Source organism: Neofelis nebulosa, chromosome 5, assembly GCF_028018385.1.
Source record: "Neofelis nebulosa isolate mNeoNeb1 chromosome 5, mNeoNeb1.pri, whole genome shotgun sequence".
In the NCBI taxonomy this organism is placed as follows: Eukaryota; Metazoa; Chordata; class Mammalia; order Carnivora; family Felidae; genus Neofelis; species Neofelis nebulosa.
The window spans coordinates 147,106,227-147,129,018 of NC_080786.1; the positions used below are offsets into that span (position 1 = coordinate 147,106,227).

The 22,792-nt window shown below is 40.9% G+C and overlaps 1 protein-coding gene and 1 long non-coding RNA gene across 3 annotated transcripts in view; one reads left to right on the forward strand and one right to left on the reverse strand.

Moving 5' to 3' along the window:
* PAXBP1 (PAX3 and PAX7 binding protein 1) overlaps nt 1-20,489 on the reverse strand; it is a 34,121-nt gene extending 13,632 nt beyond the window's left edge. Inside the window, exons 1-11 of the mRNA XM_058731900.1 lie at nt 20,140-20,489; nt 18,538-18,666; nt 14,137-14,313; nt 12,514-12,735; nt 11,618-11,721; nt 10,418-10,635; nt 9,716-9,905; nt 5,700-5,823; nt 2,309-2,408; nt 2,106-2,221; nt 84-283 (exon numbers count right to left, since the gene is read on the reverse strand). Coding sequence (XP_058587883.1) covers nt 84-283; nt 2,106-2,221; nt 2,309-2,408; nt 5,700-5,823; nt 9,716-9,905; nt 10,418-10,635; nt 11,618-11,721; nt 12,514-12,735; nt 14,137-14,313; nt 18,538-18,666; nt 20,140-20,485 — 1,926 coding nt within the window. The 5' untranslated portion in view covers nt 20,486-20,489. The remainder of the gene's footprint in view (nt 1-83; nt 284-2,105; nt 2,222-2,308; nt 2,409-5,699; nt 5,824-9,715; nt 9,906-10,417; nt 10,636-11,617; nt 11,722-12,513; nt 12,736-14,136; nt 14,314-18,537; nt 18,667-20,139) is intronic.
* A 201-nt stretch (nt 20,490-20,690) lies between these two features.
* LOC131512795 (uncharacterized) overlaps nt 20,691-22,792 on the forward strand; it is a 29,561-nt gene continuing 27,459 nt past the window's right edge. For both annotated transcript variants that reach the window (XR_009262315.1, XR_009262316.1), the window contains exon 1: nt 20,691-20,788. This is a non-coding gene — a long non-coding RNA (uncharacterized LOC131512795). The remainder of the gene's footprint in view (nt 20,789-22,792) is intronic.

The window sequence follows — 22,792 nt, forward strand, 5'->3', positions numbered from 1 at the left end:
CCAACTTACATCTCTAGCTTTGAGATTAAAATTACCCAGGCATGGTGTTACATTGTTTTCTAACAGTGACACAAGCCACTCACCTCAAGAGGAGTCCAAGTGAGAAGCTGCAGCCGTATGAGGGGGTTGAACAGCTTTGGCAAACAAAGGCCGATATAAGCATCCTTATAGGACAGATAGTATTTTGAACGCCATGCTTCAAATTGGGATTTAATGCAGTCGATTGAATAGAAACTTTCAAGTACGTCTTCAAAAACCTTGCTGGACTCTTTCGAAATGCGATCTAAAGACAACAATAACAACAAACAAAAACCCCAGAGAGAGCCGTAACTTACAATGTGGTAGGAAACTCAGAGTTCAGTATTTTCCACATTTTCTTTGTAGCCTGAGTTTCAGTCAGGCTCATTAACAGAGGAATCATTAGTAATTGCAATTCAACAAAAGGGAGGAACGCAAGTTTAGGTTTTCAAATGTCTGTTCTGCAAACCAGAGTGCGGGCAGTCTTAGCTTTGCAGTTCCCAGATGTACCATTTCCTGTTCCTAGAGTTTAGTTAAATACCACCAGTCCCCCAATAAGTCAACCCCCATTTCAGTTACTACAGTAGATTAACCGTGAGTAACTGCGTGAAGTGCAAACTTTGCTCCAAGCTCTTCAGTCCACAATCACCGTATAAATATCAGAAGTGCATCACAATCAGTGAACGATCATTTTCACTTCTTTCAAGGCCTGTGGGTGACTGTGAGAACTGACATGGACAAGTATCAAAATGGATGCTAGATCTTTAGGTGGAAAGTGATGTGATGCTGCTGAAGACTTGGGAAAGGGGAATCTTTTAATGGTGGTGAGACCGAACTGTGACAACCTAATTCTCAAGATGGATCTTAACATCACTAATAGCCGGACAATCTAACATCTGTCATCTCATATTCTGCAATACGCAGCAGCATCCTGTATGAAGTATTCTTGCCAAAACAAAAGCTTAACCTGAATCTAATCAAGTCTTCAGACCTAAATGCCAGTTTACATAGAAATTCGGTGAATCGAAAAACAAACTAATCCATGAGGAAACAAAATGTTGGAAATTCTGCAAGGTAAGTGACCTGGTCTCTTCAAAAACTTAATGTCTTAAACAAATAACAGGGGAGTGTATACGTGTAAGGTACTCATGGACATTCATTAATCCTAGGGAAAAAAATGGAACAACCAAATGCAGGGCATGAAATCTGGTGTGGTTCCCAGTTTGGAAAAGACACAACCACCCACAAAAACAGTCCCAAGAGTTTTATTTCGGGGGAGCTGCTGCTAAATAAACACAATATTAAGAATTTTCAGTTAAACATGCTAAAGTGCTGAAAGGAAAGTATCATGATGTGTAGGCTATTTTCAAATGATTCAGCAACACACACACACACACACACACACACACACACACACACACACACCCCCACCCAAAGAATTAAGGCAAACTTGGTTTGGTAAGAATTGTTGAATCCGGGTGATACGCACATGGGATCACTGTGCTATTCTTTCCAGTTTCTCTATGTTTAAACATATTCACTATAAAAAGGTGGGAGAAAAAGAAGCTTCTTTAACTAAATTCCAAATGGCCTGCAGCCAGCATAATTCCAAATAACCACAACCAATGGCAGGAAAGGAAGATTCTTCTAGAAATGACTGGCACATAACAGTACTAACCACTCCCCTTGGGTTGAAATTATTTGGGACTCCCCAAATCAGGAGTTTCTTTCAGGGCTGAGTGTCCTACTGACCAGCTCTGCCTCTCCAGGACAGGCTGCATTAGGGCTATCCTAGGATCTGACTTTTTTTTTTTTTTTTTTGTCACTTAAAATTCTACAATTCTGGAGAGTAATATCGTTTTATTATGCAAGTACTAAATAAACTCCAAGACAAGGTGTCACCACTAGTTTTGAGAATTCATCATGATATTCGGTTAATAAAAACGGGTGCCTATTTTTACAATTAAGAAAAAAGTGGCTGATTCTAACGCAGAGGCCACAAAACTCCAAATCATCTCGTGGCAAAAACCACACCGAAGTTGAAACCAAACTGGCAATAAAACGTCATTTCCAAATAAATGTCTAACCTTTTTCCAGGTTGAAGTTCGTAATATCTGTGGACGTTTCTTCATCATCACTGGAAAGGCCTTCGAGGTGATCGGCCATCTTACCGGTCTGCTCTCTGGCTTGTCTACGACGAGTCCTAAATAACAAACAGCAAGTTCCCAAACCAGATACAAGAGGCTCCTCCCTTTGCAAACGAACCAACGGCAAGCGTTTTGAGAATTACCTCCTGGCCTCCCGTTCTGCAATCCTACGTTTTGCATGCTCTTGATACAGTGCCCGATCTCGCCCGAAGGAATCGAGATTTGGTGCCATCAGAGCTTTATCTGTAAAACAACAACAGTGACAATTAAAAGCCTTCCTTCAGCGATCTTGAGGAAAGAGTTTGCACAGAATAAGCCATAATGATAGACTGTTTGCTAATCTCAACAGCAGGCTTCCGCAGTAACTGGTAAACCAGATAGTTTTCTAGTTTAGAGCAAATCTCAGTATTACTCTGTGTTCCCATGAAAAGGAGTAGAAAAAATAAACAGAGAGTTCAACAACCCTATGTAAATACGACTGGGTTTAATCACTATTTTTGTATCTAAGTAACAGAACTAGTTGACGCTATCATGATGACCAAATAAATTAAAAACCAAAATTACCTGTGCAAAGAGAAAATTATAGATTACTTTTTTAAGGAAGGAATTAAGTATCACATGTCTAATGGTATGACAGAAAAGAAATCCTGGGTAGGAAGGATGAGAAAACAGCTTTGTTTCAGGAGTTTGAGAATTTATTCTATTTATTCTAATTCTGCTGTGTAGACATTCTCTACTACAATTTTTAGAACAAGGGCAGGATCAACATGGTAGACTGAAAACCACACATCTGAACAAGACTAACATACTTTCTCGAACACTCTTTCAAAGCAGAATTATTCCTTTTTTTTGCCTATTTTCTGTCTCTTTTTTTAACTTTCTAGGGCAATATTCTAGTTTAGCTTCCACCCTTCCAATTTAAATTTATTGATTTCAGTTACCATATTTTTAATTCCTAAGAGATGGCTCTTATTCTTACAATATTCCCATCTCTAGGGCACTTCCTACTATCTCTCGAAGGATATCCATTATATTTTAAATTTTCTTCTGATACCTGCATTGTTTTTGTTTCCTCGGTCCCTTTGGTTCTATTGCTTGTGTTACTCTCTTTGTTGATCCTTAACTACCTGATGTGAAAGGAGACTGGAAATTCTGTGGACAAAGGTGGGAGGTACCTCACAGAGGCATCTCCATCTGAACACCGGGGAGAAAGTCAACTTTCTCGTTGGGGGCTCCCAGATGTTAAGTGTCTCAGGCTTTCTCTGGACCCATTCTCTTACTCCAGTGAACAGTCCTCCAATCTCCTGCCCAGGGTAGAAGGAGGAGTGGGGGAAACATCTATCTGCAATAGTTCCCTCAATTCTACGTATGTTTTATGAAGATACTCTGTAAAACACGGATGGTAACAGAAGCAGACAAGCTAAGGGATAAGATGTGGGGAAAGTCATACATCAAATAAAAGACATCAATTTAAGGCTTTTGAATTTGTTTTCCCCTGATATCAGAGACGTGCCGCCAACAGCGGCAAAAGAAAACACCAACCCCCAAGTTAGCCCTCTGCTTCAGTGTATCCTATCTTAGACCCTACTATTTTTAAAAGTTGACTTTCTGGGTTACTCATTCATATTTCAAAATAGCTCTGATACTGGGAAGTACGTTCCAGAGTTCAGCAATTGTTAAGAAAGATGAACATGATAAACAAGAAAGATGCCCCTGTTCTACCTCAATCGTGAATTCACACACCAAAGGGGAATAGCTAAAGTCCCAAACTACAGAAATGATTCCTGTCTCTCTTCAAGAGGTCTCCTTCAGTAAAGAAATACCGTCAAGAATATTCACCACTATAACAAATATTTAAAATGTCTCTACATTCGTAGATTGTATATGACACTAAAGGAGACATGAGAGTCGATGACTCAAGTGATAGCCTCCTCCGCTTCTCTAAGAACTATATGCCGTAATTGTGGTTAAGTGTCCACAAATCTCAACAGATGAATTGCAGGGATTTTTGTTTTAGCATCCTATGTAATTTTCCTCAAACCTTTGACAATTAACGAATACTCGCCTCTAAGGCAGTATTTTTCGCTTTCTCATTACTTTTCAATTTCTTTCCGACTCTCAATCTCATCAACATACATCATTTAATCTTTACTTCTCATTCTATGTAAGTAAATAGCTCCAAGTTATAAAGAACAGATTACAGGGAGGAAAAGGTATCTGATAAAATGCACAGCTCATACAAACCATTTAACTTAAAAAAGGAATTACTTCCCTTCATAGGTCTAATGGTTACCTGTAATCTGCCCCAGAAATCTGGTTCTGTCTGGATCAAAAGTGATCTGGAAGGGCTGCGTTAGTCATCTAGGTGCCCGATATGGCAATAATCCAATTTAAGTTTGTGTGGCAAAAAAAGAAAGGTCAAAGCTCTGAGGGCCGTAATACCACCTCTTTCCAATGCTCTAAAACCCATTCCGCACACAAGATGTTTTCTCAGGGATCCAACATCTAATTTAGAGGACCCCCTGTATGACGAGGTATTGTTTTCAGAAAGAACGACACTAGGGCCCTTCACACTTGCATCACCTGGAGTGGTTGTTCAACATGAGGATACGGTCACCATCCAAGACCTAGCAAAAACCTCTGGGGATAGGACCAAGAAACCTGCATTCTAAATTAATACCCCGGGTAATTCTGATTCACACTTCTGTTCAGAACTGCTGGCGTAGGGAACAAAGAGATGATAAAAAGAAGCTACAAGAAATCCATGCTAGGACAATTCCTCTTAGAGTACCCAAGAATATGGAGCACAATGGAAATATGGAATTAAAAGCTTTAACACATCTGGTTAAAGAACCTCAGCTAAGCTATTTAATAAGAGCTTTCTGATTAATTTTGGTTTTTCATAACACATATTATAACGAAAGGAATATAAACTGAATTTCTAAACTTTTACATTAAAATTTCAAAAACTGTAGCCATCAAATGACTTACTAAAAAACCCACTATAAAAGGCAAGCTAGAGAACAAAAAACTTTGCTTTTCTCTGAGGCATGAAGTACAAAAATCCCCTAATCTTGGAGTGGTATTATCTGTTATGTAATTAGAACCCCTTCTCTCCTCTTCAGAATCTCCCGGTCCCTGAACCCAGAATCTTTCCAACAGCATTTGTATCAGTGTTGTGACCAGGATGAAATGGGGGGAAAGATCAATTAGAGCCAAATGATAGTTGTTTTAAGATAAAATATTGATGTCTTCTCTATCCTCTAAAGAATGAAAAAATAGGTTCAAAGAAGAGTAAGATTGATAGAAAATCAGTGCATGTTTTTGAGCTCCTTTGTGAAGCTGTATTTTCTTAAACACAATCCAAGTACATGCTGTTAAGTTTTAGAACTACCTGACACAAGAGTAAGGAAATGTGTTTGTTTAAAAAAAAAAAAAAAAAAAAAAGCTAATAAGCTCTCTAATTTTCAATTAGGCTGCACTAGGTAAACAAGGTTGTTTAATGAATAATAAAAACCTTCAAGATGGACTGACTTGAATGGCTTGAAAACTCCGAAGATTCATCTTTAATATCATCTTGTCGTCTTTGGACAAGGCGGGAAGCTCGCTGTTTGTACAGCTGATGTATTGCTGATTCAAGTTCATTAATCAGTGGCACCTGTAAAAATACAACACACTCCGTAACACCAAACTCTTCAGTTGCTTACTTATCTGAGGGTTCCATTCTATTTCCGGATTTCTGAAAAAGTACCCTCTATGGACAGAATAATCATGAACTCCCAATGGGACACAGATAGCAATTCAGTATTACGAAGTTTAGGAACCATCTCTTCTTTTAATCCATACATAGGGCTACAATGTCCGGTGCCTAGTTATTGGAGTAAAAGTTTGGTTAGGAAACTTAACGCTTCAGTATTAGTAAAGAGAGCAAGTAAAGAAATGTCAAAATCGTAGTGCTTTTCTTTCAGAATAAAGTACTTGCAAGTCTTTTAAAGTCCATTTTTGATTTTCAGCAGCATCATCTACCTCAGAAGTTTTGTAACTTAAAACAAACCACTCTTGCTATGCAATACTAAAAACACCGCCAGGGCTCCACGAGCAGGTAAGAGCGGGAGTCTGCGCACTGCCCAATTCTGGACGGTTAAACTGCTCCGCCACTCATGTGCGCCAAGTACCTTACGGTAATGTCACACCACATCGCAGCCTGATGACACGTTCTTAAATGCGAACTGCATCCACTTACGTTAGTAAGGCAGATAAAACTTCTAGCCTTCACTAACCTAAAGTCAGTATCTCAAAGTCAGAAAGCTCTTCCTATTAAATGTATTTTCCCATACTTTGTCATAAAATAATAAAATTCCTCACATGAATTATCAGTTTACAAAGTCCATGCATTTTTCCAGGTTCATATCCACAGCTAAGCATTCACTTGGTTCACACACAGTACAAAAGACTTACGGGATGAAACCTAACTTAAAAAGAAAAAACAAAACTTTCTCTTTATCAATATCTTACATTATAACCAAACGCTATGAAACTTTCACAAAACACTAATGACCACTACACATACCTGAGGAAACCAGAAATTCTAGTTTCCTGACGGTTAGTGCAAATGGAAAACACATTATTTAGAGTTTGGGAACACTGGCACCAAGTGTGACAGCAGCTTCCTGAACTGAACAGACTGCAAATGGAAAATAAAAAAAAAAGGCAGGTGGAATTCAAAGATGTCTGTAATAAAAGCACTTTTATACACTGGCATGATTCCATTGCAAAAGCAGCAAATGCTCCCAGACAATGGAGTTATTTTAATCTCAAATAGGCCACACCACGGACAACAAGGTCCCCAGATCTGCACCGATTATCTTAGACAACTGAGCCCGTGGACTCGATCTTTAAAATGTACGAGGAGTAATTTTTTTAAGGCAGTCAGTGCTGTATTCCTGTGACTTGCACTTCCCACCCCCTTACGTCTTCACCCCACACAGGACGGAAGACACAGGTGCCTGTGCACCTAAGGTGCGCTGTGTCCCGGGGAACTGTCGCCACTCCCGTAGCGTGACAGCGACACACCCCAGGTGGCATCCGACAGCATTTAATTATTCAATTTGTAGTTAAAATTCCGATAATGCAATTTTTCTGTTTAGGTCATTAGAGTGCTTTTCAACAAAGCCGAGAAAATTCTGAGAATAAAAACTTCAAGACGCGTTTTCAGCTCTTTCAGGTTTCTTAACGATATTGATTTGTCTCAAGAGTATGCACCATGACAATTTCTTTACCCTCTCCAAACTCAAAACTGTTCTTGACTATTATGATTTCAAGACCAAATTTAAGGCGAAGAACACAAGGAAGGGGACTATAGGGGAACAAAACGATGCAAAGTTAAAATGATTTTCAAATAATTTAAAAAACCTAAGTTCAAACTACTTAAACTTTTAGAACGAAACAGAAAAAAACCAAACCGATGTTTATCTTTCTATGGCCTTACCCTGAAACAAACTTTTATAGTATAACTAAAATGCAATTCAAATGTGTCTAATTATTCCTAAACATTTCCAAGGTGACAATTTACGACAGTAACTCAGCAGCAACCTCTTAATAAAACTCCATGCATATGAAAATGTCAAAATGAAATAAAATACTCATCCTTCAAAGAAAGGATCATCTGCCTCTGTTTTAATGAAAATGTAGTCACTACAGGGGCACCTGGGTGTCTCAGTCGGTAAAGTGTCCGACTTCGGCTCAGGTCATGATCTCACAGTTCATGGGTTTGAGCCCCGCAGCAGGCTCTGGGCTACAGCTCAGAGCCTGGAGGCTGCTTTGGATTCCGTGTCTCCCTCTCTTTCTGTCCCTCCCCCGCTCATACAAGACTTAAGATCTTCTCCAAAAACATTGATCTAAGTGACTCTGTGACACCATACAAGCACACTCTGAAGTCGACTTCTCTAGGAACATAGTGATTAAAATCAATCAATAGTCTCCAGCTAACCGTTTTTAAAATAGTAAGCGATTGAAAACTGTATGAACTAGACGTCCTAGTAGTCTCTTTAATGCAAAAATAGGATCATCTAGTTTATCATATTACCGTCAACTTTTCGAAGTTAAGTCTACAGTTACAAGTATGTAAGTTTACTGAAGTAAATTAAATTCTACGGCAAAGGTTCCAATACTTCAAGAAAAAACTCCACAGGGACAAGCGTCACTTACAAAGTATGGTGCGTAAGCGTCACTTACAAAGACAATGACCCTTCTTCTAGTCACAGAGGGTTATGACAACAGCTTCCATTATGCCCGCTGGGCTCAAAAGGCCTTGATCGGTGGGAAGGACACAACCGCCAGCTGACACCCGAGTCCACTTCCTGCCTTGACTCTAGCCCCCTGCAGCATCAAACCTGTTTCTTTCCCACCCTCGTACTTGTTGCCCTAAGCCAGTGATCTGCCACAAGGGATATCATAGCTCAGACTATAGCTGCTTCTTCAGAAATCAGGTGGTAAGACAAGAACATGACAAATCCTACAGACAAGGCTTGGTGAAGGCTCTTGGGCTGCATCTGACCATAGATTGGCTACAACCCTTAAGATCCATTAGGAAGACAGTCTAGAGCCGTTCTCTGGTGACCTTTGGCTTTCATAGATTGAGGCCATCAACAGAGACAATAAAAACTTAAGATACTCCTTTAAACGTACTATGCTTACGGATTCTATGCTAAACCACACAGCCAAGAAAAAGGGAAAAGTGTGCCCTCTAATCCTGCATCACTTGAAAGCTGAGACACAGGATATTCAAAGACTATATTTTATGTTTTCAAAGATAAAGTCACAAAGTCTACAAATACTTATAAACCAATGCCTCAGGTATATTTACCTTAAAAAAAGAAAAGTCAACTAAGAGTTCGTTTGAGAAGGGGATCCTGTGTGCAGTGAATTTTAAAAATGCAAATAAATGGTATACTAAAATGCAAAAAACTATGCCAAGTGACTGGCATACTAAAAAAAAAAAAAAAAAAAAACTTGGAAGAAATGAGACCTTCAAAGAAATTATGACCAATGAATGGTTTCTGAAATTGATGAAGCATAGGCTTATTTAGATGAAAACTATCAGCAGCCATGGCGACCAACTTTTAGAGTTAAAAAAAAAAAAAAACTAATAAAATTTTGTAACTTTATACACGTTTGGAATTACTTGTGGAAACAGTTTAAAGGTAAGTTTAGACCGGAACCATATCAAAGAAAATTCCATCAGATGAGTCCCTCATATTCTAATAATTCAGGGCAGGCCAATAATATACCACTGTGTTAAAGAGGACTTGCCAAAGTCTTATTTAAATATGCTTTATCTTTTTTGTTGTTGTTTTCAACAAAGCCATTATGCCGCCCCCAAGACAGAATGCCGCTAATGAAGTGAGGAAAATGAAGCATGGCTTTTCATCACTTCTAGAGTTGAACTCAGTGGATACTTTCTGAGAAATACAAGAAATGATCTACACAAGGCCGTCTAGACCTCCCTAATTTTGCCTTAGTCAAAGAGATTAATATTTTTGCATTCTTACCTTTTCACTGAAACACTCAAGCAAGTCTTGGACATACCCTCGCATTTCTTGCAAAAACTTATACCGTTCACCAACACCCCCAGAAGACCCTTCTAATCTCTCAATAGCCCTGGTGGCGTCCACTCGGCTTTGCAGGTGTTTCTCATGCTGCTGTCGATTCGTTTTGTGCAGTTCTTTCACGGAGTCCAACCTTAAGAACACAAAAGGATAAATATAACACATTTACATCCAAAAGTCTACGCCGTCAGGACTCTTGCAATATTATAATAATGCATTTAGTTCCACTATTAAGATACAAAAATGCTTGGAGTGGCATCTTTTCATCTGCACGGCTTTTTTCTCAAAAAAGCAAAAACAAAAAGGCAGTTTACAGACTTCACATCAAGTTATTTGGTGGGCTAACCAAAATCTGTTTCGCTTTTCCCCCCATATCTTGACTACACTTTTTCAGAGTCCAAGAGGTACAAACTCAGAACTGTCTTCAACAAGATCATGGAGTGGCATTTTTATAACTTTTCGAGGCTTCCACAGAAGTAATCCGAGAAGGGAGCAGGACAAAGTATGAAGTCATCTTCTGTTTAGCTTTTGAAGATGGGCCAGTGAATCTTCTTTGCCGACATTCTGCATCTGCTACCCCAGACTACATGTTGCCTGAGGGAACTGAAAGCTAGGACAGGTCTTTAAGAAGTTGATCTGCCCTACCTGTCTTTAAGCTGTTTCTTTACCAAATCAATAGTAACGGGAGTCATCTCATTACTGGGAGTTTTGAAAGGGACTGTATTATCTGTTTTTTGAGATTTGGCATCAGATGATCCATAGGCAGTGTAACTATAAGGAATGCCATAGGATGAGCCATAAGGTATCGTCTGGTAAGTGTTCTGGTAGTACATATTCACTTCAGTGGGCTGGCTTGCTTGAACCTAGAAAAGAAATGGGATATATATGAAAACCAGCAGTTAATCATGACTTTGAGATTAAAAAGCACAAACTGCAAAAATATCCACCATTTTCCAAACAGTATGTTAACTGAAATAAGTAACTGCAAAGTTCTTCAAAATCAAGTAGAAGTAGGGCAGGATGAACATTCTAACTCATATGGGACTACTGAATTCATTTCTAAGAATTTTTGGGAAAACAGAATATCATAGAAGTTTGGGTAGGAAGGGACATAAAAAAATAATCCAAAGCCATCACGTTATCAATGGAAGAGAATAAATGACTTGCTACAGTTAGAAAATAAAGACAAGCAGAGACTAGAAACTGCCATCTAAGTACCCTATTTTCTTAACATAACCCAAACGCATGCAAAACACTAGCAACAAAAACAGTTTCCATTTATGGATCACTTCCACTGTCCTACTTAATTCAATAAAACTTGTTTTAACTACTGACGAAGAGATTTTTCATCAAAGTTTTTGAATTAAGTTTTCACGCTACAAGAAGGGAAATCCATCTTCCACAAAATAATTTTTAAAGTCAGAAGCAATAAGCTATACAGGAAAGAAAGATTTTATCTAAACAGTGGTTCTCAAAGTCAGTGTGTGCCAGGATGACCCGAGCATGGTGGCTGGGCCCCCAACCCAGTCTCTCATTCACTAGGTCTCAAGAGGGTGAACATTTGCCATTTCTAACAAGCCCCCAGCTGATGCTGATGCTGCTGGTTGAAGGATCACTCGGAGAAACACTGAGCTAAGAAACCATCACTCTGTTAAGTTGCAAAGGATAACAACAGTTTCTTTCTTCTAAAAGCTTATCAAATATGTAACTGCACGTAATTTTCTTCATTATGTTAGCTGGATGAACGACAAAGACTCAATTCAGTATCTTTGTGATTTCACAAAACAGGCACAAAAGGTTTCTTGTGTACTTTCTATTTTGGAAGTTTAACCTTTTAGTTTTTACCTGAGGGATATTGATTCCTTTTCTTATCTGCTCCTGCTCCCATCGGCTGAGTTCTTCATCTTGTTCTCCAGTTACTAGAGCATCATCATCACTCCCCTCAATGCCTGTAGCCACAGCAGTGGGGAAAATTAAATACCAGAAAAGCAGAGAGGGAAGAGATGCTATCCTGACACTTCACAAAAATTAAGCAAAACAATTGGTATTAACTCAGTTTTACTAAAATGTTGATTACGATCTCTTCTCCTTTGATACCCCTTGCTTGTCTTAGACACAGCATCCCTTGAAGCAGAAGGCATTACGCAGTAGTTACACCCGAGGAAGGTTTCCTAATCTCTGTGAGCTTGACGTCAAATCAACAAAGGGAAGAACAGAACGTAAAGGCCTCTAAAGAATGCGAGGCTGGGGGCGCCTGGGTGGCTCAGTCGGTTGGGCATCCGACTTCGGCTCACGTCATGATCTTGCGGTCCATGAGTTTGAGCCCCGCATCAGGCTCTGGGCTGACGGCTCAGAGCCTGGAGCCTGTTTCGGATTCTGTGTCTCCCTCTCTCTCTGACCCTCCCCTGCTCATGCTCTGTCTCTCTCTGTCTCAAAAATAAATAAATGTTAAAAAAAAATTTTTTTTTAATAAAAAAAAAAGAATGCGAGGCTGATTATATAAATGTATGCATGTAAAGTGCTTAACACGATACTGGCCACACAGGACGTGCTCAATAAACATGAGCTATCATAGTCATGCTACAGTTTTCAAAAAATTCCAATAAGACCCTGGTACCCAAGCAGAAAGGGTCCTCAAACACTAGACATTGCTAAGGAAATGTGGGTACTTTTAATCTGAATACAGTATCAAATATATGATATAATGTAACAGGCTTACTATACTATTTAAATCAAGTTACCTATTTCCTCGGCAATTTTTTGTCTCTGTGACTTTTCTTTCACAGAAAAAACTATGCGACGTTTCTCATCATCGTCTTCATCATCGCTGGCATCGTTCTCATCTTCTCTAACAAGGCGGCCTTTCCCAGGCTCGCTGTCATGAGGAGTGAAATCTCCTAATTCTCGGGCCATTTGACGCTTTTTCCTTGCAGCATGTATAAAAGCTGCATCTGGAATTTCTCCTGGAAACAAGTGGTAAGAATTGTAAAATATGCCGGTATTAGGATATGAAGTTTCTATTTTTGTGAAAATATAAAGGGTAGGGGGCGCCTGGATGGCTCTGCCAGTTAAGCGCTGACTTCAGCTCAGGTCATGATCTCACAGTTTGTGAGTTCAAGCCCCGCATAGGGCTCTGTGCTGACGGCTCGGAACCTGGAGCCAGCTTCTGATTCTGTGTCTCCCTCTCTCTTTCTCTCTCTCCCCCTCCACCGCTCATGCTCTGTCTCCCTCAAAAATAAATAAGCATTTAAAAAAAAAAATTAAAAAAATAAAAAGAAAATATGCAGGGTAAAATAACCTCACCAAGAGAGCCATGTCATAATGATGTTCTAACGTTAGTTGCTGGTACCCCTTTCCCCAACTGTGCCTGTAACCCAACTGATTTCTTTTTAATTTAGCTTAAACGGAAACCTAAAGTCACCAAATATACATATATATATATAAATTATACACTGGCAATATGCATGGGGGGAAGATCCACCACCACAGCTTTAACTGTAATTTTTTTCATTTTTAAGAAATAGGCAAAAGTAATCAAATCCTATTACTAAAATAGAAAGCAGATAAGTTTAAAAAGTTGCCCACAAGCTCACCTTAAAAAACTATTAGATTTATAGTATATTTCTCTTGCATATAGTTTCCAGGTCACCTGTAAGCATACTGAATATATAATTCTGTACTTAAGTTTTTTTTGATATTAAAACACAGCAAGTTTTTTTCCATGTTGTTGTTTGGCAAAGCATAATTTTTAACAGCTTAACAATATTCACTACACAGATAAAGCATAATCTACTACCTAACTGACCTTTCACCTCCAGTAAAAATTAACGCTTTGCCACCTGTCTAATATTATTTTAATATGTATGTAACATCCCATCATGTAAATGTACCTTAACTTACTAAGCTGTTCCTTTCCTGCTAGACATTTTTTCTAAGCACTTTTTTACTCAAAAGCCTATTACCCAGGAAACGGATTTGCCAACTATTTCCTACAAAAAAGTAAAAAGGAAGAAAGTGTGGGCATAAAACTAACTGCAATGAGTTTTGCTTTTAGCAACACTTCTAAAAAAGTTAGTCTTAATCTGAAATACTTACACAAAACAAAACAAAACAAAACTTTAGTACCATTGATCCATTTACTTGAAGTCCCACACTGGCTTTGGATAACAAAAGTGCCTGACAATGAGCTGGGAAAACTGGCAAGTTTCTACTCCTGTCACTTTATTTGCAAAAGGAAACACCTTGGCTGCGAACGGGGATGTCACAAGAAGCACCACGTGGCTAGCTCCGTCCTTAACCATCTTCACACATGGCCCGTTCTTGAGGGCCTCCTTCATTTCCGAGAAGTATCTGCAAGCACACACCTGGGCGGAGAACATTCAAAGAAGACAAAGCGTTTGAAAAAGCTCCACCAGCTTTTGGCTTTTCTTCCTCCTTCTCACTTTCCATGTCCATTTCATCTTCGCCGTGCTCACTGACGGTAACTCCGTCTTCTTGACTGGTGTCTTTAACGTGTCCTGTTTTGTCCAAGGGTGGTTCGCCTACATTTTTGAGAAAAGTAATTAAAATTTTAAATAAGATGCATAAATGGAGAAGGCACTTTTTATTCGTTTATAGGCTCACTTTGAACTGTTTTAATCGTTGATTAAAAAAACCCACTGATTGTATGAAAATGAAATATCCAACAACAGTCATTAACTGTGAAATAAAAATAATATAGGGGTCACAAGGATGCATCGGAGGCCCTACCCAATTCTACCTCGAGTTAATCTCATCAAAATTTTACTAACTCATCAAAATTAACTGTTTCTTCCTCTAACCTCCCATTGGTCACTGCTCATACCTCTTTAAAACATCATTTCATTAAACCCTAAGCCCATCTGAGGCAGCTTTCTATGAAGAACAAATGCTTAGGGACCAAATAAACCTCTCTGTAATGAATACTTTAGGATCATCTTCTGAGTTCATAACCATTTGTCACCCATCACCTGACGGGGTGAGACCCCAAAGTCCTATTTACACAATGTAACTGTGATCCCATCGCCATGACTGAATGTTCAAGATTGGATCTGTGACCGAGGCAGAGACAACCTTATTGTCTTTCTGGGAATCTGGAACTGAGACAGAGAGACAAGTCAGAGACTGGGTAGCACTAAAAACAACCTAAACCAGTAAGGGAGCGGCAGAGTGGCCATATTCTGCTGTATAGACAGAGGAGAGAACTCTCTAATTCGGTGCTAATGTTCAGGCCATTCGTAAGACCACTTGCAAGACTGCTTCCTGCAACTGCGTTCCAGGAGGCACCACTCACCACGCTTAACTTTACAGAGGTTTATTTTGCTTTTAACTCAATAGTCCCACTGTACCATCAGTCCCAGGCAAAAATCACAGAACTCAGAGTGTTAATCTTTACCTTAAAACACTGAACCTGGCACACAAGAGGCACAATGACTATAATGAAATAGTAAAAGTTTATTCTAAATATTCTAAATGTTTGTACTGTTTCCCTAGCATGGTCCCCTCCTAAAAACTGTTTCAAAAATTCTATTCTTCTCAAGCCATATCCTACTCCCCTAAATAAGAATCTCAGGAATACCACTCCTTCATACACACATTTTTGACTAAAATTTAGGTCACTGTTTAAGGCTCTTTAGTTGTTTCATTTACCATCCTGCCTCATTAGCCACAGCCTTCCTTCTGAAGTGCATTCTGATGCTCGAGATGAAAAGTCCACTCTATCAGATGGGTATGGTTACACGGGAGTCAAACACTACCCAAATTTCATTCTACTGTAAACCCACACTAAATCAGTGGCTTTTAATAGAACCAAAAGGTCTACTAGATCAGATACATTCAGAATGATTTCTGCAGATTCTAAAAGACAGAGCAAACACAAATTATGACTGAACACATACAAGTGCAAAACATGGTGACAGTGGGATTGTTGTTAGTGGTCGCACATTATCCTTCCAGATGTCTTTGTAAAAAGAGATACCAAGTAACCTTCTAGGCTCCTCTTGTACTCTCAATTTCTTCTACAACCACATCAGGAAACTTGCTCTCACAAACATTCTCTTTACCTTGAACTTGACGAGGCTCTCTCTCTCCTTTCTTCTACCTAGACACAGGTTTCCTGCTATCAAAAGAACTTTTCCTTGATCACAACGGTCTCTCCAGCTACTGTCCTCTACTTCTCTGCCAAGCTTTCCCAAAGCAGTGTGGACCTGCTGCCTCCTACTTCGTCACCAACTTGGGTGCATCAGCCTAGGCGAACGGCCTTTACCTTCTCTCGTTCCCAGCTCCCGTACCAGCTATCCAACGGCTGCAGCTACAGCTAATTCATACAGTATTGTTGAGCAAGTTAGCAAAAGATGTCTCTTCAGCCAAACAGACACAAAGCTTGGCTAATGGACTTGTCCCCTCTGCCAGATACCCTCCTCCAGAAAACAACAGCAACCCTGTCAATGGCCACTCCTTGGTCCTTTCTTTTCCTGACCTTTCTGGCACTATTTCATACAACTGAGCATCTTCATCGGGAAATTTTCCTGTCCCTTCTCCTTTGACCTTTATGATTCTCTTTGGTAAATCCTCTTGTCTGTGTGTACACTTACTACAGATAGAAGTCTTCGGTCCCCAGAAATGTTTCCTTTTTGCTGCTCCCTCATCAGTTCCATTTACTTTTGGTTTTAATAAACACCCCAAGAAGCACCAGGCCTAAACCTATTATGTCCCACTGTTCACTGGCTATTTTCGCTCAAATTCAAGTTTAAAGGCAAACTCACTATTCTAGGAATACCCATTTTTGTGGTAGGTATTTTGTTGATAGGACCTTGATTTGGAGATTAACGTACCTCTCTGGCTGTCTAAGGAGAGTTGCACTAGAAAGAGTTCAGGATTGTGAGCTGATTCATGAAAGAGCTCCATAACACCATTAGTTCAAGGGTAATGATGACCACTTATAACACACAGGCTCTACCTTAAGCGAGGACATTAATGAAGTTATCTGGCAAGTGTATCAGTTATGTGAAAGTGGAAGACAGGTCACAGGAGATGGCCTCATAAATCTCAGACTTGCTTCAATTACTAAATCCAACGGTAAATGGTCCTTTCTTTCTCTCCTGACCTTACTTGCACTATTTCACTGCACACGGTTGGTTCTCAAGAGATTTGGGGAAAAAAGAGTTTCCTAGACTCCAAAATAATTGGTTCCCCTAAAAATATCCTCCTCCCACCTGCCTTCCCTTTTCCCGTATAGAATATGGAACTGTTCTCTCAGCCACCACGGCATAAAAGCTCAAATTTAACTGTTTCTTTTAAATCCGATATCTAAAGCAAAAATCAAGGCTACCAAGTCTTCCCTTGGAACATTTCTGAAATAATCCTTTCTTTCCATTTCTTCTCCCACACCCACAGCAAACATTTTTAACTCATCCACATTTTTCCACTGAGTCAGGAAAAGCCTCAGTCTCGCTCAACTGAGACCTTTTTAAACCCACTATTAATGGATCAAAGCTGGCCCTTGAGTTTAAACTGCTTCAGGCCTCCAATCTCTCCTTGTGCCGATCCATTCTGCATGCTAATACCAGGCTGAGGTTTCAAAAAACATTTATCATGTCACCATCTTGGCGAGGCACCAAACACAGCAACTCTAAACCCCTTACTGGACACTAAACATCCTTCACAATCTGTCAACAATGCACCTTTCCCCCTAAACCTCTACTTCCTCTACAAAATCATCTCCTGACAGTCATACTTGCCCTTGCCTTAACTCACTCTAACCTTTGATAACAGACCCACATTTTCTCTCTCCCGTCTTTTGGAATTTAAATTATTAAAAAAAAAAAAAAAAAAAAACCAGCTTCATATTCCACTGTACCCATGAAGCATTCCTTCCCCTGCCTCTAAAAAGAAAGTGCAGTTACCCTTTAAACCATTCATTGAACATTCTGCTAAACGTTGGGTCCAACTATTCATTTAAGTGATGCTGTCTCCAGAATCAGACCGTACATTTTACATATAATGACGTACGTCTTCACATTAAGCCTGTGGCTGAAAACCCGTGAACTAATAATTCTATCTTTAATTCCACAGAATAAAAAGATTTCCCTAAGGCTTTGCATCAGAATAACTCAGACTGCAGCAAGTGATAATGGATCTACTTTCCTCAAGACAAATTAACTGCTTAAAAATTTCAAGCTTCTGTTGTAAAAGGATGTGAGAGCTGCCTATACGGTGTAGGCAGGGGCCTCGCAGTAAGAAGTCTTCATCCATGTATCTGATAAAGTTGCTACATGAAAAAGTATTACGAACATTGCAATGAAGGCATTCCTAAGAGTTCTCCAAGAATTAAACCAACAGTGGAAACGTCACCAAAGAAAATGAGCACCTGTTTCTATAAAATGAGAATACAGGAATGTGCACAGTTATACCTCAAACAGGAATAAACCTGTGCCTCGGGTTTATATGGGCAATTTCCTTTCTCTGGTCAACAACAGTCTGAACACCAGCAGAAAAACTGGGAGAGAATTTAGGCACTGTAGCTGAAACATTCCAGTGGGAATGATTGGGTCTTTTTAAAAAATGCATTGACAGTGCAACTGTTGTTGGAATTAAATAACAGAACTGTATCGATAACCACTTTGGACCCTTGACAACAGAGTCAACTGAACAAGTTCACGATGTATACAGCAAGTCCACTCAATCCCTGTGAGAAAGTTTCGCTTTGTTGCTTCCAAAGAATCCAGTACTATCAGTTTGGTACTTACTGTCAGCTGAGGAGTTGAGTTCTGTTTTAATCTTTGACTTTTCAAGATCTTCTTTGTATTCTTTCTTAAGTAATTTTACTATCTTTTTGCTGTAACTTGATTTCTTCACTTTGAAAACTTCTTCATTTTCTTAAAAAAGAAATTAAATAAAGTCTGTAGCAATCATTTTCAGACAGTACGTTCCAACTTCCACATGATCTTATGTACTTTTCTCATTCATCCAGACAGATACTCATACACCCCAAATCATTACATAATGTGAAGTTATTCCAAATCTGTCACTGGTTCTCAAGAACTGAAGTCAGCTTCATAAATTAACCTCATATAATGCAAACCTGAGACTTCTAAAAAGGTGTAACACATGCAGCTGCACGAAATTTTCATATATCCTGTTGTCTTTTTTAAGTCCTCTATCCCAAGAGGAAAATAAAATCATTGAAAAAACACTTAGTTACTGCATTATTTAGGTATCTGAAACAAAACATCCAAAATCAAAAGGTTCTGGGTAACAGAGCTGTCAAATCTGAGTAAATCTAGATTCACCACAAACTGACACTATTCCAAGACTAAACTGAGAGCAAAGCACTTTTCAAAAATAAGTTTTGGTAGGTATCCACGTCTTTGATTTGAAGAGTTTAAAGTCAAATGCAAACACTCTGCCAAATAGTTTCTGCATTAAAAAAAAAAAAAAAAAAAAAATTCTGGCTGTAGTCCCCTCAAACAAAATAAGAAATAATAGATAGGCCAAAGACCAACTGCCTACCTTACTGGAAAGATGAAAGCATCTTGTATGGAGATGAAGATATCTACAAGCCAAGTCTTTTTTCATAACCTGCCCTTAAAACTGGCTTTCATAAACACATACTCAACTGGCTGGGAAGTTAGATTTTAGACTCATTTATGAACAGAAATCTAAATCCACTGCAGCCTGGTTTCTCACACCCCAATGGATAAATGGCCTTAAATTACTATTACACCGTCTCTCTTCGTTGTCCAAAACTCAATGCGAGCGAGAAAAACCGGACATCTGTACCCCTACTTAGTTTCACGGGGAAACTGAGGCTCGGCGATTGCAAGAAACTGGCCCAAGGTCACTCAGAACCAGAGCTTCAACTCCGGGATTCTGTTCCCAGACGTAGGACTCCATACTAACCCAGCCTTCCTAGTCAACGGTATCAGATCCCCCAAGAGACGTGGGCATAGTGACCTGCAGAAGACTCAGACCGTGCGCAGAGTAGACAGGGGACCAAATCCAAGTTCTCCCTGACACACACCAGCCAGGAAAGAAGCAGGACAGGGGGCACTGAATTTCCACTTGAAAACCTCAGAAGGACTGAACGGCGCTCCCGCCCCGCAGAGGAGGAAATGCACAAGAGGATGATGAGGAGGAGGCGGTTGTTAAGAAAAGGCTGGTGGCGGCGCGGGAACACGTCCTCCGCCGGGAGCAGAAGGCCGGAGGCGGAGAAGGATGTGCAGCAGGTCGGGCGCGAAGGGGCTCCGTTCCGGGCTGCGGGGGCTGGACGTCCGGGGAATGCGGGGACTAAAGGCGGGGGCCTAGGACAGGGATGCTAGTCTGGGGCGCGAAGCGCGGCGGTTACCTACCTTCCTCCTCGTCCTGGAAGCTGAGCAGGCTGGCCCGAGGCACCTCTTTGTTCTCTCGCGGCCTCTTGCGCGGCTTCAGCCCGTTGCCGGGCTCCGCGCCGCCCGGGAAGCAGCCCGCAGCCTCAGCCCCGGAGCCCGGGGTCAGCGCGGAAGGCGGCGGCAGCCCCGGGCCCTGCAGCGACTCCCCCCCAGGGGCCCTGTCGCCGCCGCCGCCAGAGCCCGGTTCTTCGCCGGTGCCCGGCGGCTGCAGCAGCGGTGGCGGCTCCTGCTCCTCATCGCGCTCTCGCTCCTCCTCCTCCGAGTCATTCCGCTTGCGCACGTTCACTCGCCGGGCCTTTCGGAACATTCCCGCGGCTCGCACGGCGGTCTCACACCCGCTCCCACACGGCTGCCCCGGCAGCTCCAAGCTCGCGACGGCGCACGCGCGCTTCCCGGAGCTCCAGCCGGGTCCTGTCTTCCCTCGTTCTACCGCGCACCACCGAGCGCATGCGTAGCGCTCTCGCTACGTGGAGAGATCTCCGCGTCTCTCGCGAGAACGTCAGCTTTTTGCACCGTCCTCTGTCGGCGTGGAGGACTGCTGGCACGGAACTCTGGGGCTCGGGCCCTACCCGATGGGTCACAAAGAGGATCATAGAGACGAGAAGACAGAGTAAGCGCTGGCGACGGTGCTGCAGTGCGTCTTCCGCACTTACGCAGAGTAGTCACGAGAGGAAACCTCCCGCCAAGCGGTGGGAGGGGCAAATGGAGGAGACGAGGATAGGTGGGGGAGGGGCGGGGGCGGGGGAAGGGGCGGGGGGGGCGGGGGAGGGGGAGGAGCCAGAAAGAGAAACCAGGTTTAGGGAGGGAAAGTAGGGTGGGATTGTCTTCCCCAACCCAGGAATTGAGCTGTGATACGGTAATTATTACTTACTCTATTGAGTCACACTTGGTATTTCTACAGCTTTGTAGCTACAGAGCCCTTCCAAAAGCATTGAATTTCGTTGATGATAAATTGTTTCCCGGCCTGGTATTTTAGCCCCTTTCCACCGAAGGCAAACGTGTTTTAGTGCTTTCGAGAGAACGCCAAGTGTACGAGGCGTTCTGAAACGTAGCTAATTTCAGAAACGGAAGGCAAGTCGATTTGCCAGAGTGGGGATGGTTGTGACACATTTCAGACTTGTGTCACAAAGGTAACCGTCTCTACTGGTAAGGCCCAAGCCGGGTCCTGACTGTGAGGCCGAACTCACGGGCTTTCCCGTCGAATCAGCCGACTTTGAGGCCTTTTCCTTCACGGGTGCGCATATATGCGAATTCCTTTTCATGTCTCACAATTCGAAAGGCAACAAAGGGCATTCGCACGGCGCAAAAAAAACCCACCCATCGCTGGAAGCTTTCCAGTTTGGCAGCGGTTAAAAATTTCTCATGATCCTGAGATTTCTGTGAAGAGAGAAGTAAATTATGTATATTTTTTTGTGAATTATCCTTTTTACACAGTGTGTAAACTGTGTTTAGTTTAACATAAATTGGAGACTGGTTGTGTCTGTACGTAAGGTGTTGGCTTTTCTTTTACCCAGCTGCATGCCGATCTACTGTTGGAATGCACCATGATGTATTAAACCAGCACCATAATAATTGATATTAAGGTTATTTCCAGTCTTGCTGTGGTAATCAAAGCCACAATGTAAAGCGTGAAAAAAATGGTCTCATCTGGAGAATGAACTAGATTTGGAATCGCTAGATCCAAAGGTGTGCATTTGTAATTTTGCTAATTCTAAATTGCTCCTTATAGAATCTGTGCCAGATTGTACTCTTACCAGCAAATATGAGAGGGCCTATTTTGCCTGCCACATCCTGCCAAAATTTCACTGGAGATTTAAGTTCCAAGTTGAAGTAGAAGATCCCAAGCCCACCGAGAATTTCTATGTCAGGCACATCTGCCTCTTTTCTCTGGTTCTCTTTGATTGGATTTGAGATCTGCCCAGTGGGACCCACTTTTGGAAACTGGAAAGATGATTTAGGCTAAAAGCATCCTCTGTAACGTTTTCTTCCAGTTAATAGGAAAAGTTAGTAATGGCTGGCTCCCTTTCTGTTTGCATTACTCTAAGTTCTTATATTCTGGCTGTTCAGCATTGATTTATGTTCTGATTCCAACAGAGTGTTTCATTGGTGAAATTGAACCCCAGTTTCCATCACAGAAGATTCAAATTGTGCCTGATCAGCCTCCAGACACCTGAGCCAAGAGACAGATTTGCAGTAATATGATTAGGGTCGAGGTAGCAAACATAGAGTTCAGAGCAGAATATGTTAATACCTTGGCTTAAAACTTCAAAAAGATCTTCCACTGTAAAAGTGGTGGTTGAATATGGAGAACCATAGGCAAGAACACGTGTGATTTTAACATGAGCCAAGATAGTAGTAGACAAAGAATGTATTTATAACTTTGACAGTCTACCTATTCAGATAATTAAAGGGCAAAGTTAAACACTTAAAAGTTATTTTCCCGCACAAGCAAGCCAAAGGTCCTTCTATAGAGGTTGTAGACCTTGTGGGAATTAAATTCCTGACACTGAGTACCTGCTCTGGTTGCCTGTCAACCAGTATGTTATCCAAAACTAATGATTTTATAAAATGCTTCTGTGTTTTAAGTATAACAAACTGATTTGTGTATTGAACA